We start from the raw sequence: 15,718 nt of genomic DNA on the forward strand, positions 1-15,718 counted from the left end.
AATGAGTTCTGAACAAATGACTAATATTCTGCTTTAAATCATTCTAATCAGAAAAATAAAATCTTTCCACCCAATGAATTCTATGAACTCTTGAGCTATAAATGTGTTATATATCGGAGGTGAAAGGTAGCCCAATGTTAATAGAAATAAACAGGGCGGATGCTATAAGTTTCTGCATTCAGAGCTTGAAGGTTGGATATATGACATCAATTCCACAGTGTCTACAATTTATAGGTTGCAGTAAATTATTTGTTACTCTGTGCTGCTGGTGATATCATGCATTAGACTTGGTGAAATACAATTATGATATAAAACCGAAACTGTGCTTGGTAAAGGAAATGAGATTGCAGATTGTTAGGAAGTTGTTATATTGTTAGTACACTGGGTTGTAGCTGGGTCTTCCAGCAAGAAAATGACCCAAAGCATAGAGCCAAGGCAACAAAGGAGTGGATCGAAAAGAAGCACTTTTAGGCCATGGAGTGGCCTAGCCAGTCTACAGACCTTAATCCCATAGAAAATTTATGGAGCGAGTTGAAGCTCCGAGTTGCCAAGCGACAGCCTCAAAATCTTAATGATTTAGAGATGATCTGCAAAGAGGAGTGGACCAAAATTCCTCCTGACATGTGCGGAAAACTCATCATCAACTACAAAAAAAAGTCTGACTGCTGTGCTTGCCAACAAGGGTTTTGCTACCAAGTATTAAGTCTTGTTTGCCAGATTAATCAAATACGTATTTCTCACTGCAAAATGCAAATAAATGTATGCAGTTTATACAATGTGATTTTCTGGATTTTATTTTTGATATTCTATCTATCAATGTTAAAATTACCCTACCCTTTAAATGATAGACTGTTCATGTCTTTATCAGTGGACATACTTACAAAAACAGCAAGGGATCAAATACTTATTTCCCCCACTGCACATACAGTACAGACCAAAAGTTTGGACACACTTTTTCATTTAAAGATTTTTCTGTGTTTTCATGACTATGAAAATTGAACATTCACACTGAAGGCATCAAAACTATGTATGAATTAACACATGTGGAATTATATACTTAACAAAAAAGTGTGAAACAACTGAAATTATGTCTTATATTCTAGGTTCTTCAAAGTAGCTACCTTTTGCTTTGATGACTGCTTTGTACACTCTTGGCATTCTCTTGATGAGCTTCAAGAGGTAGTCACCGGTAATGGTCTTCCAAACAATCTTGAAGGAGTTCCCAGAGATGCTTAGCACTTGTTGGCCCTTTTGCCTTCACTCTGCGGTCCAGCTCACCCCAAACCAAGGCACAGATTTCCACTGGTCTAATGTCCATTCCTTGTGTTCTTTAGCCCAAACAAGTCTATTCTGCTTGTTGGCTGTCCTTAGCAGTGGTTTCCTAGCAGCTATTTTACCATGAAGGCCTGCTGCACAAAGTCTCCTCTTAACAGTTGTTGTAGAGATGTGTTTGCTGCTAGAACTCTGTGTGGCATTGACCTGGTCTCTAATCTGAGCTGCTGTTAACCTGCGATTTCTGAGGATGTGACTCGGATAAACATCCTCAGAAGCAGAGATGACTCTTGGTCTTCCTTTCCTGGGGCGGTCCTTATGTGGGCCAGTTTTTTTGTAGCGCTTGATGGTTTTTGCCACTGCACTTGGGGACGCTTTCAAAGTTTTCCCAATTTTTCGGACTGACTGACCTTCATTTCTTAAAGTAATGATGGCCACTCGTTTTTCTTTACTTAGCTGCTTTTTTCTTGCCATAATACAAATTCTAACAGTCTATTCAGTAGGACTATCAGCTGTGTATCCACCAGACTTCTGCACAACACAACTGATGGTCCCAACCCCATTTATAAGGCAAGAAATCCCACTTATTAAACCTGACAGGGCATACCTGTGAAGTGAAAACCATTCCCGGTGACTACCTCTTGAAGCTCATCAAGAGAATGCCGAGTGTGCAAAGCAGTCATCAAAGCAAAAGGTGGCTACTTTGAAGAACCTAGAATATAAGACATAATTTCAGTTGTTTCACACTTTTTTGTTAAGTATATAATTCCACATGTGTTAATTCATAGTTTTGATGCCTTCAGTGTGAATGTACAATTTTCATAGTCATGAAAATACAGAAAAATCTTTAAATGAGAAGGTGTGTCCAAACTTTTGGTCTGTACTCTATGTCTCTATATACTGTATGTGCTCTGTGTATTCATATTTGTGTGTATTACGCAATCAGCCACAAGCAGTTCACATAAGGTAACAAATATTTTCAAAATATGTCCATATATATGAAAAGGTAATAACTAGTGTTGAGCATTCCGATACCGCAAGTATCGGGTATCGGCCGATACTTGCGGGTATCGGAATTCCGATACCGAGATCCGATACTTTTGTGGTATCGGGAATCGGTATCGGGATTAATATCAATGTGTAAAATAAAGAATTAAAATAAAAAATAGGGATATACTCACCTCTCCGGCGGCTCCTGGACTTTACCGCCGTAACCGGGAGCCGTTGTACCTAAGAATGCGCGCTTGCAGGGCCTTAGATGAGGTCACTGCGCTCTGATTGGTCCGTAGCGGTCGCGTGACCACTACGCGACCAATCACAAAGCAGTGACGTCACCTAAGGTCTTTCAAGCGCTTGAAATACCTTAGAAGACGTCACTGCATTGTGATTGGTCGCGTAGCGACCAATCAGAAGCTGCGGACGTCTTCTAAGGTATTTCAAGCGCTTGAAAGACCTTAGGTGACGTCACTGCTTTGTGATTGGTCGCGTAGCGGTCACGTGACCGCTACGGACCAATCAGAGCGCAGTGACCTCATCTAAGGCCCTGCAAGCGCGCATTCTTAGGTACAACGGCTCCCGGTTACGGCGGTAAAGTCCAGGCTGCGTCGGAGGGTGAGTATATCCCTATTTTTTATTTTAATTCTTTCTTTTACACATTGATATGGATCCCAGGGCCTGAAGGAGAGTTTCCTCTCCTTCAGACCCTGGGAACCATCAGGGATACCGTCCAATACTTGAGTCCCATTGACTTGTATTGGTATCGGGTATCGGTATCGGATTAGATCCGATACTTTGCCGGTATCGGCCGATACTTTCCGATACCGATACTTTCAAGTATCGGACGGTATCGCTCAACACTAGTAATAACTTAAGCTCACCAAATAGGCAATAAACAATGTCTATACTAAAAAAATAATAGTCAATTCACATGATAAGTATAACCAAAAAAGATAAAAACTTTTTGTTGAACAATATCTAAATCTTTATTGATTCTCATAAATCTAAGGTTAAAAAATACCAATGAGTGCACACAAGGGGGCAACACACAAACAGCAGGAGATGTGAAGTAAAGCAGACAGACATACAGTGGGTACAGAAAGTATTCAGACGCCTTTAAATTTTTTACTCTTTGTTTCATTGCAGCCGTTTGGTAAATTCAATAAGTTATTTTTTTTCTCCTCATTAATGTACACTCTGCACCCCATCTTGACTGAAAAAAAAACAGCAGAAATGTAGTAATGTTTGCAAGTTTATTAAAAAAGAAAAACTGAAATATCACATGGTCATAAGTATTCAGACCCTTTGCTCAGTACTGAGTAGAAGCACACTTTTGAGCTAGTACAGCCATGAGTCTTCTTTGGAATGATGCAACATCTGGATTTGGGGACCCTCTGCCATTCTTCCTTGCAGATCCTCTCCAGTTCAGTCAGGTGGGATGGTGAAAGTTGGTGGACAGCCATTTCTAGGTCTCTCCAGAGATGCTGAATTGGGTTTAGGTCAGGGCTCTGGCTGGGCCAGTCAAGAATGGTCACAGAGTTGTTCTGAAACCACTCCTTTGTTATTTTAGCTGTGTGCTTAGGGTCATTGTCTTGTTGTAAGGTGAACCTTCGGCCAAGTCTGAGGTCCAGAGCATTCTGGAAGAAGTTTTCATTCAGGATATCTCTGTAAGTGGCCGCGTTCATGTTTCCTTCATTGACATCCAGTTGTCCTGTCCCTGCAGCTGAAAAACACCCCCATAGCATGATGCTGTCACCACCATGTTTCACTGTTGGGATTGTATTGGGCAGGTGATGAGCAGTGCCTGGTTTTCTCCACACATACCGCTTACAATTATCACTGTCACGCTGCAGCTCTGCAGGTTAAATGCAAACTCCACTAGATGGCAGCAGAGTGGAGAGAGGGCTGAAATCCTGCTCAGATCATGACAATAACCAAAAAGGTCTATCTTCATCTCATCAGACCAGACAATCTTATTTCTCTTCGTCTCGGAGTCCTTCATGTGTTTTTTTTAGCAAACTCTATGCAGGCTTTCATACGTCTTGCACTGAGGAGAGGCTTCCGTCGGGCCACTCTGCCATAAAGGCCCAACTGGTGGAGGGCTGCAGTGATAGTTGACTTTGTGGAACTTTCTCCCATCTCCCTACTGCATCTCTGGAGCTCAGCCACAGTGATCTGGGGGTTCTTCTTTACCTCTCTCACCAAGGCTCTCCTGCCACGATTGCTCAGTTTGGCTGGACGGCCAGGTCTAGGAAGACTTCTGGTGGTCCCAAACTTCTTCTGTTTAAGGATTATGGAGGCCACTGTGCTCTTAGGAACCTTGAGTACTGCAGAAATTCTGTTGTAACCTTGGCCAGATCTGTGCCTTGCCACAATTCTGTCTCTGAGCTCCTTGGGTAGTTCCTTTGGCCTTATTATTCTCATTTGGTCTGACATGCACTGTGAGCTGTAAGGTCTTATATAGACAGGTGTGTGCCTTTCCAAATCAAGTCCTATCAGTTTAATAAAACACAGCTGGACTCCAATGAAGGAGTAGAACCATCTCAAGGATGATCACAGGGAAATGGACAGCATGTGACTTAAATATGAGTGTCTGAGAAAAGGGTCTGAATACTTATGACTATGTGATATTTCAGTTTTTCTTTTCTATTAAATTTGCAAAAATTTCTACATTTCTGTTTTTTTTCAGTCAAGATGGGGTGAAGGGTACATTAATGAGAAAAAAATAACTTTTTTGAATTTACCAAATGGCTGCAATGAAACAGAGTGAAAAATGTAAAGGGGTCCGAATACTTTCTGTATCCACTGTATGTTCAAAAGCTAGTCCAATATAAAGTGCACACTGCAAATAATACATTTAAATAGTAATTGATATATAGATAATGCAAATATGAAAAAAACCCTTTTTAATATTTAAATTTAATAAGCCCTGTGCATCAATAAATACATTTACACTTCCTAAAAAAAATATTTGGGGGATGACAGCAAATGTGAAAAGAAAACACCACCAAAATCTGGGAAGGGTTAAATTTGCAATCTGGTTTCTGCAAATAATGTTATTTGTTGTATAATGAATAGGTATATAATTTTTATAATTGCTAAATATTTTTCTCACAGTTTTCGAGATTTCTGCATGTTGCTCAATAGGAACTTTCATTGGTCACTACGTGCATATGAAAATCTTTGCTGGTCATGTAAAAATAAATCAAACCATCTGGCACAAAAAGTCTCCTGCTTATAGATCTACAGAACTGCAGTCATTGACAATGAACCACACACAATCATCTATTTTTATGTATTTTCAGAACAACATCTGCCTTATCACTTATGAAGCTTATTTATGTTTTGTGTTATCCTGTATTGCCACCTAGTGGTTGAAAGGTGGTATATCATGTGAAAAAATTTTTGCAAATTTTATGGTGTAAAAAAGATTTTATCCAGCCAAGGCAATCTAATAAGCGCTGAATACATCAGCAGCACACATCTCTATCCAAGCCTGATAGTTTTTTGTAATGTATAGATGTAGCAGACTGTTTAATTTACTCATACCTCCCAACCTTGAAATTTAGGAAAGAAAGATACTCGCTGTGGCATAGCATGGTATGGCAGTTTTTATTTTACACTAGTGAAACTCATTCGTGTTCACAGTATGAAACCGCACATAGCCAAACACAGTGCCCACCACACACAGTATGATATTCACGGTGGCCTCCATCACACAGTATTATCCAACCACAACCACAGTGCCCACCATACACTCTGATGCCCAAACAGTGCTCACCTATCCAGTATGATGTCCACAGTCTGTCCCCTGCGCAGTATGATGTCACCATGGTGCCCACCACACACTCTATGATGATCACACAATGCCCAACACATACAATATGATGCCCCCGCTGCACCTATAATTCTTAAAGTCCCTCTTAACATAATATGATGTCCCCGCACATACATTATGATGCCCCTATGGCCCCACTCAAAGTATGGTGCCAAAATCCTCAACACACATCATGATGTTCACAACCCCCCTACATGCAGGCACGCACACACACACACACACACTACAGTGTGCCACTGCAGTCCCCTCACACTGTATGAATTCCCTACAGTGGCTCCCCACACACAATATGATGCCCCCACTGCACCTTCAAACAGTGTGGTTCACACAGTCCCCCTAAACACAGTATGATACCCCCAATGCCCCCTCACACACATTATGATGCCCTTACAGCCCCTCTCAAAGTATGATGCCAAAATCTCCCACACACATTATGATGTTCACAATCCCCCTACACGTACACACACACACACACACACACACACTATAATGCCACTGCAGTCTCTTCACACCGTATGAATTCCCTACAGTGACTTCCCACACACAGAATGATGTCTCCACATGGCCTCCAATATAGTATGATGCCCCCCATTGCCCCAACACATTAGTTTGACCCCCAGAGCTTTCCCACACATTTAAATGCCCCCACAGTCTTCCCACGCAGTATATTGCCACCACAGTCCTTCCGCACAGTGTTATGCCCTGCATCTCACCCACACAGTATAATACCCCCACATTTCTTCCTAAACAGTATGATGCCCACACAGTATAATGGCCCCTCAGCCCACCAGAGTATAATGCTCCCATAGCCCACACACACAGAATAATGCCCCCTCATGTCCCTCCAAACAGTATGATGCCCCAACAATATCCAGACCTCTCCGTCACACAGTTTAATACCCCTACACATAGTATGATGTCTCTAGGGGCAGTTGGAAGTTATGAATTTACAAAGGATAGAGTAGATTAGAAACCTTCTCCTATAAAAGTAGCCTTTAGTAACATCTACTGCAGCATCGGACTGGAGCACCTTGGGCCCACCAGAGAAAACCATTCTTGGGGCCCACTATGTAGCTACATAGAAATAGATAGAAGACCACCAATTGTGCGGTAAAAAGCGCTAATATCAGGGTATAGTATAAGGTAGTTCACGTCTTAATTATGTAGCAAGGGTTGGGGGTAGCCCCCTCACAGAATATAATTTAGCCCCCTCACAGAATATAATTTAGCCCCCTCATAAAATATAACGCAGTTCACTCTCATAGAATATAATGCAGCACCCCACAAAATATAATGCAACCCCCTCAGGTATAACGCAGCCCCCACCACAGAATATAATGTAGTCAACTGAGAGAATGCAGCCCCACCACAGAATATAATGCATCCCCCCATAGATTATACTGTAGCCCCCTCACATAGTATGATGCAGCCCCCCATAATATAATGCAGTCCCAGAATAATGCAGTCCCCCCACAGAATATAATGTAGCTCCCTCATAAAGTATAATGCAGCCCCTCTCCATCCCCATCATTGTCCTCATCACCACCTCCATCATTGCCTTCTCCCCCATCACCCCTATCATTCTCCCCCACCACCTCCATCACTGCCCATTCCACCACCTGCATCATTGCCTCCTCCCCCACCATCATTTTCCAATTCATCACCTCCATCATCACCTCCATCATTGCCTCCCCCCACCACCATCATTGCCCATTCATTGCCTCCCCCACCACCATCATTGCCCATCACCTCCATCATTGCCTCCCTCCACCATCATTGCCCATTTCATCACCTCCATCACTGCCTCCCACCACCACCATTGCCCATCACCTCCATCATTGCCTCTCCCCCACCACCATCATTGCCCATCACCTCCATCATTGCCTCCCCCATCATCATTGCCTCTCCTCACCCTCATTGCCCATCACCTCCATCATTCCCTCCCTCATCATGATTGCCCATCACCTCCATCATTGTCTCCCCCACCATAATTGCCCATCACTTCTATCATTGCCTCCCCTCACCTCCATCATTGCCTCCCCACCACCACCCTCACTGCCCATCACCTCCATCATTGTCTTCCCTCCCACCATCATTGCCCATCACCTCCATCATTGTCTCCCCCCACCAATATCATTGTCCTTCATCACACACACAGCTCACCACAGCAGCTCATCACACACACACACACTCTCTCACACACACTCACACACACACACTCTCACACACACACACACGCAGGCACACAGCACAGCTCACCTCCCCGCAGCAGCAGCTCATCACACACACACACTCTCACACACACACTCACACACACACTCACACACACACACACACACACACACACACAGGCATACAACACAGCTCACCTCCCCGCAGCAGCAGCTCATCACACACACACACTCTCACACACACTCTCACACACACGCACACACCACACACTCTCTCACACACACACACACGCAGCACAGCTCACCTCCCCGCAGCAGCAGCTCATTCCTGCAGCTTCTCCCTCGCTGGATTCCTGGAAGCTTTCTGACTGAGACAGCAGCACGCTGGATGGTGACGTCATCCAGCTGGGCTGTCTCAGACAGGAAGCAGGATGCAAGGAGGTGAGCTGCTCTGTGAGTCTGTGTGCCTGCGTGTGTATGTGTGCGGTGCTGTGTGTGTATGGGTGTGCGGCACTTTGTGAGTGTGTGTGTGGTGCAGCTTTACATGTGGGCAGTGTTAGCTGCACCCTGCGGCTAACGCTGCCTGCTATTAAAGAGAAATGGTATTCACGCCTCTCCACGCCCATAGGGGCATGGGGAAGCGTGAATATTCATTTGGCTTTAGCAGCGGGGACAGGATCCTGTCTCCCGCTGCGGCTACTGGCACAGGATGGGCCCCCTTGACTCAGGGGCCCTATAGCCACTGGCAAGGGGCCCCTGGAGCAGTGGGGGCCCTAGGCAGCTGCTGGCCAGTATGCCAGCAGGTGTCAGTGCCTGGGCCCACCGGAGAATCCTCCGGTTCTCCGGTGGGCCAGTCCGAGCCTGATCTACTGTATAATGTAAGGTAAAATATTAACCAATATCAGTTATTAGCAGGAAATACAAGAATCTGTGGTGACAAAATGGCAGATTTCATTACGTCCTGGTGCTGCTGGATAGAAAATATAGACTTACTAATAGAGACTAATGTATGTATGCATACAACTTTAAGTTGTGTTCCAGCATTGATGTTCTGTCACGTTTTACATATTTTTTTGTCATGATTTTCAAAAATAGCAGCAAAATTATCTAGTTGTACTGTGATTGCTGCAAGAAAAGAAAAAAAGCACCTGTAACGCCTAAATATTATTTCACTTTCTTTCTTTAGAGATCTCACTCTGCTTTCTCTCTAATGAGCGAAGATGCAGCAAGTAACCATTCAGAGGTTAAAACTAGTACCCCAGAACCCCGCTACTCATCACAAAGAATCCACAAGAGAAGACTTAAAGAAGCAAGACCTCCTGCATTGCCAAGTTGGAAGAGTGTGGACAGTCTTTATGATTCAAGTAATTTATGTTCTTCAATGATAGTCAGTCCATCACAGCAGATTTTATCCTGTAGGACCATCTGATTTAAATTGTTAACCAGATAACAACCAAGCACTGTACATTTACTACACATGGTCCTGGGCTTTAACATGTGTCAATTTAAATGTGACTAAATCTTCACAAGCATGGCAGAAGCAGGTTCAGTTGACGGCTGTAGCACACAGCATTAGGAATGAGTGAGTATACTTCTTACTCAAGTTTCTCCGAGCATGCTCGGGTGGTCTCTAAGTATTTTGGCGTGCTCGGAGATTTAATTTATGTCAACGCGGCTGCATGATTTGCGACTGCTAGACAACCTGAACACATGCAGGGATTGCCTGTTTTTTAAGCAACCCCCACATGTATTCAAGCTGTCTAGCAGCCACAAATCATGCAGCTGCATCAACATAAACTAAATCTCCGAGCACGCCGAAATACTTGGAGACCACCCGAGCTTGCTCGGAGAAACCCGAGTAATGAGCATGCTCGCTCATCACTACACAGCATGCATCCCAGGGAGAAGACCATAGCTGTTTATTACTGCTCCTGTCTTCTCCTTTGATGACCACATAGCGCTCAGTGAACTCTGTGCATCAAACAGAATCATCAGCATTGCTGGTACTTCTGTAGAACCTGGTGATCAGATAACTACCAGGTTCCGCCAGCATAGCAGAGCTGCGGTGTCCTAGCAGACCCAGACCCATAGCAGTGTGAGTGACGCCTAGTTCAGCAGGTGGCTGTGTTTTCCTGTAGCTAGGGCTCCTATGCCCCATATACAGTGGGAAAAAATAACAAAAAAATTATATTCCCAGAGATCTTTTAGGATTTTATTATGCAAAAAATATTAAACAATATAAGTATTAGGGATGAGCGAATAGCTTCGGATAACTCCTTATCCTAATAGCTATAGCGCTTACTGAATATCTGCATCGGGAACCCGGATACCTGGAGTGGTCCCGATAATTAGCTGTTTGGCGCCACAGCGGCATGTGTCACGGCTGTGTGACAATCACAACACATGCATGTATAGCCTGTTGCGACACATGCAGCTGCGGCGCCGAACAGCTGATAATTGGAGTGCTCCAGGTATCCGAGTTCCCGATGCAGCAATTCAGTAAGAGCTATAGCTATTCGGAAAAGAAGTTATCCGAAGGTAGTCAGTCATCCCTAATACTAGTATTTTTTGCATATTTTTTGCATAATAAAATCCTAAAAGATCTCTGGGAGTATTATTTTTTTACGCTCATTTTTTTCACACTGTAAATGGGACATAGGAGCCCTAGTTACAGGAAAATGCAGCCACGTATTCGCTCATTCCTAATAAGTATGCCTAAAACATTTGGAAAACACACTAAGCAAGTAATACAAAATATTAAGTCCCCATGACAAAAATGATATAAAAAAGTTTATATATATATATATATATATATATATATATATATATATATATATATATATATAATCTCATTTAAAGATTTTTCTGTATTTTCATGACTATGAAAACCATTCCCGGTAACTACTTCTTGAAGCTCATCAAGAGAATGCCAAGAGGGTGCAAAGTAGTCATCAAAGCAAAATGTGGCTACTTTGAAGAACCTAGAATATAAGACATAATTTCAGTTGTTTCACACTTTTTTGTTAAGTATATAATTCCACATGTGTTAATTCATAGTTTTGATGCCTTCGGTGTGAATGTACAATTTTCATAGTCATGAGAATACAGAAAAATCTTTAAATGAGAAGGTGTGTCCAAACTTTTGGTCTGTACTGTATATATATATATATATATATATATATATATATATATATATATATATATATATACACACACTACTCAAAAAAATAAAGGGAACACTTAAACAACAGGATATAACTCCAAGTAAATCAAACTTCTGTGAAATCAAACTGTTTACTTAGGGAGCACCATTGTTTGACAATCAATTTCACATGCTGTTGTGCAAATGGAATAGACAACAGATGGAAATTATTGGCAATTATCAAGACACCCTCAATAAAGGAGTGATTCTGCAGGTGGGGACCACAGAACACATCTCAGTACTAATGCTTTCCGGCTGATGTTTTGGTCACTTTTGAATGTTGGTTCTGCTTTCACACTCGTGGTAGCATGAGACAGACTCTACAACCCACACAAGTGGCTCAGGTAGTGCTGCTCATCCAGGATGGCACATCAATGCGAGCTGTGGCAAGAAGGTTTGCTGTGTCTATCAGCGTAGTGTCCAGAGGCTGGAGGCGCTACCAGGAGACAGGTCAGTACACCAGGAGACGTAGAGGGGGCCATAGAAGGGCAACAACCCAGCAGCAGGACCGCTACCTCAGCCTTTGTGCAATGAGGAACAGGAGGAGCACTGCCAGAGCCCTGCAAAATGACCTCCAGCAGGCCACAAATGTGCATGTGTTTGCACAAACGGTTAGAAACTGGCTCCATGAGGATGGTCTGAGTGCCCGACGTGCACAGATGAGGGTTGTGCACAAAGCCCAACACTGTGCAGGACGCTTGGCATTTGCCACATAACACCAGGATTGGTAAATTCACCACTGGCGCCCTGCGCTCTTCACAGATGAAAGCAGGTTCACACTGAGCACATGTGACAGACGTGACAGAGTCTGGAGATGTCGTTGGAGCGATCTACTGCCTGCAACATCCTTCAGCATGACCGGTTTGGCAGTGGATCAGTAATGGTACGGGGTGGCATTTCTTTGGAGGGCCGCACAGCCCTCCATGTGCTCGCCAGAGTTAGCCTGACAGCCATTAGGTACTGAGATGAGATCCTCAGACCCCTTGTGAGACCATATGCTGGTGCGGTTGGCCCTGGGTTCCTCCTAATGCAGGACAATGCCAGACCTCATGTGGCTGGAGTGTGTCAGCAGTTCCTGCAAGATGAAGGCATTGAAGCTATGGACTGGCCCGCCCGTTCCCCAGACCTGAATCCGATTGAACACATCTGGGACATCATGTCTCGCCCCATCCACCAATGTCACGTTGCACCACAGACTGTCCAGGAGTTGGCGGATACTCTAGTCCCGGTCTGGGAGGAGATCTCTCAGGAGACCATTCGTCGCCTCATCAGGAGCATGACCAGGGATTGTAGGGAGGTCATACAGGCATGCTGAGGTGACACACACTACTGAGCATCATTTCCTTGTCTTGAGGCATTTCCACTGAAGTTGGATCAGCCTGTAACTTCATTTTCCACTTTGATTTTGAGCATCATTCGAACTCCAGAACTCAGTCGGATATTAGTTGTGATTTACATTGATAACTTTTAGGTTTTATTGTTCTCAACACATTCCACTATGTAATGAATAAAGATTTACAACTGGAATATTTCATTCAGTGATATCTAGGATGTGGGATTTTAGTGTTCCCTTTATTTTTTGAGCAGTGTGTGTGTGTGTATGTATATATATATATATATATATATATATATATATATATATATATATATATATATATATATATAATATCTCAAAAAACAAATTATACATGTTAAGTATCTACATTACCATAATGACCATAATTACCTAGAGAATTTATTTAAGAGGTGATTGGTATGAAACGTAAGTAGTACAAATATAAAAGGAAAAGTCTAAACAAAAGAATGTTTTTTTTCAATATTTGCATTGCAAAAAATATATATCCATACGTGTGTGTGTGTGTGTGTGTGTGTGTGTGTGTGTGTGTGTGTGTGTGTGTGTGTGTGTGTGTGTGTGTGTGTACTGGCAAAGTGGGAAATATGTTTAATGGAGGCTATTAACGCCAGTGATTTAAAACCCAGAAGTTTTCTCCATTGCACTATGTGTTGAGAGGGATTAAACAGCCATATTAAGGGCTGGGTTTTTGTGGGCAACTATAGAGCGGGTGGAAGGTTGTCCACCTTATCTCCACCCCAGAGTGTGGTCTGGGGGTTAAATAGTGGGTCTCCAGAGGCATTCAGTGTTCAGCAACGCTGGAGAGTGGAACTCCAGCGTTTTGTGTCATGAGGAGAAAAAACTGAACCAGTGACTGGTTATTATCCTGAGCGGGCGGATCCCCGAAGATGCAGAGACTGTATGCCATTTTTTTTTCTGTCTTTCCTGTTTTTGCCCTAAGGGCTGTGTTGATTTTCACTTCATGCTAGTTTATGCCACATGTCTAATAAACCAGCAGAAGATTTTAAAGAGACAGTGTACCTGTGTTTACATCAGTGTGCAGCCGAGTGAGCCAATCTACCACAGTTGGTGCTAGAAGTGTGGGCAATTTCCCCAGGTAGCACATGTGACTGCTGTGGAAAAAACCACATGTCCTGGGTGAAGGTGGCCATAAACCAGGAAGCGACGTCAGACAAAATAGAGGACCTGATTAAGCAACTTGTGAAAGCACAGCAGAAGACAAGTCATCTGCTCATGCAACACATGCAGCAGCACAAGCAGCAGATCCAACAACAGCTGTGGCAACAAAACCAGTTCCGATAACAGAAGCAGATTGAGTTGCCCACAGAGCCCGTTTGTGGGAGATCGATAGTCCCTCCGCCAAGTCCATGTGACGATAAATAGAAATAATGGGGGCACCATGGACCGTTTTCTACTGGGATCCAACCTTGACCAATGAAAAATGTAATTAAACAAAACAAAACAAAGCAAAGGCCATGAACAACGGGGATCACCAGACAGCAGGATGATATGCAGACAAGGTCACAGCTTTATTAAGGTATAAGATATAACACAGATACTGAAAACATTAAAAACATTTAAAAACAGTACATAATGCCCAAAATAAGGCACATGCCTGGAAACAGACTTGTAGGAGACAATAAGAATAATACACAAATACATGCATATATATACACCTGGTCCTAGAAATCCTATATGGACAGTATATTTGTCAATGTGTGAGATATAGAGAATGCAAAAATAAAGCCTCATATGCACAAGGAGTAATATAAAACAGACTGAGAACAGTACAATACTTAGATCTTAAGATAAATGATCTTAAATAGTATGATACCTCACTTAGGAGCACTCAATAATATGCATATACTTAAACTCTACACATGTGAGAGAGGCAGGTATAACAACCCAGCATTTCCCATAAACATAAGTATAACTTACTAGATGAGTAAATTACCCATAAATGAAATAGGACCAGAACCAACACATGCAAATATCCCCCATGAGGCAAACAAATCTGACCTAATCCCCATCAAGTGATACCAGGCATGAAAGAAGAGAAACGAAAACCCAACGCGTGTCGCCACTAGGGTGGCTTCATCAGGGGTGTGATTTTCGCTATCAACATCAATCTTTATATACCTTATTTTATGCCCAATAAGTGAGTACAGCCGTGTGTGATCCCACGAGGTCAGGCAAGCAGCATCAGCAGTGTTCTAATGCGCATGCTCCGGCTTCCTTGACCGGAAACCATCATTGCTACGCAACAGTAAACAGAGGACACAGACATACAGTGACTCATCCGTGAAAGTTGATGGCCATGAGTTATCTGCACCGAAAACACATACACATCAAAAGGACCAATCATTTGGTTCATGTACATACCAGGATCGCAAACGCACATGACGGCACAGGATAGTCAGCTGGAGGCGCCGGTCACAAGTGGGAAAAGAACCCCTTACTGCGCAGGCGCCTGCCTTGTTGAAGGAAGGAAGGCTTGTTCCCCTGGAAACCATGTGACCGAAGGGGCGGTCACACGTGGGGAATCTCTACTGCGCAAGCGCCTGGAAAAGGCTTGGTCTCCTGGTAACCATATCAACAAATACGGCGGTCACAGACGAAACCTAGCTACTGCGCAGGCGCTGGTTGTTATTCCAAGCTTACGGACTTGGTCACATAGTTGCAAACAATAAATGAGCCAAACGTGCACATCTTATCAAGTTGACACATGGGGACTTAGGGTAGAATCTCATTGAGTATTTGATGTCACCAAACACTGCTGAAAAGTACCTGCCACGCATGCACCAGGGACCCGATCGTTCTATAACCGGAAACGCAATCAGGTGTATGTGAATGTTACCATATAGGCACCAACAAAAAAAGGGGTT

At 43.2% G+C, this 15,718-nt stretch overlaps 1 protein-coding gene across 7 annotated transcripts in view; it reads left to right on the forward strand.

Annotated features, from left to right (window-relative positions):
- Positions 1-15,718, forward strand: part of MYRIP (myosin VIIA and Rab interacting protein) — a 1,107,682-nt gene that overhangs the window by 925,722 nt on the left and 166,242 nt on the right. For all 7 annotated transcript variants that reach the window (XM_077269059.1, XM_077269058.1, XM_077269060.1 and 4 more), the window contains one exon: positions 9,464-9,641. In XM_077269059.1, the coding sequence (XP_077125174.1) occupies positions 9,464-9,641 (178 nt within the window). The remainder of the gene's footprint in view (positions 1-9,463; positions 9,642-15,718) is intronic.

Source organism: Ranitomeya variabilis, chromosome 6 (assembly GCF_051348905.1).
Source record: "Ranitomeya variabilis isolate aRanVar5 chromosome 6, aRanVar5.hap1, whole genome shotgun sequence".
In the NCBI taxonomy this organism is placed as follows: Eukaryota; Metazoa; Chordata; class Amphibia; order Anura; family Dendrobatidae; genus Ranitomeya; species Ranitomeya variabilis.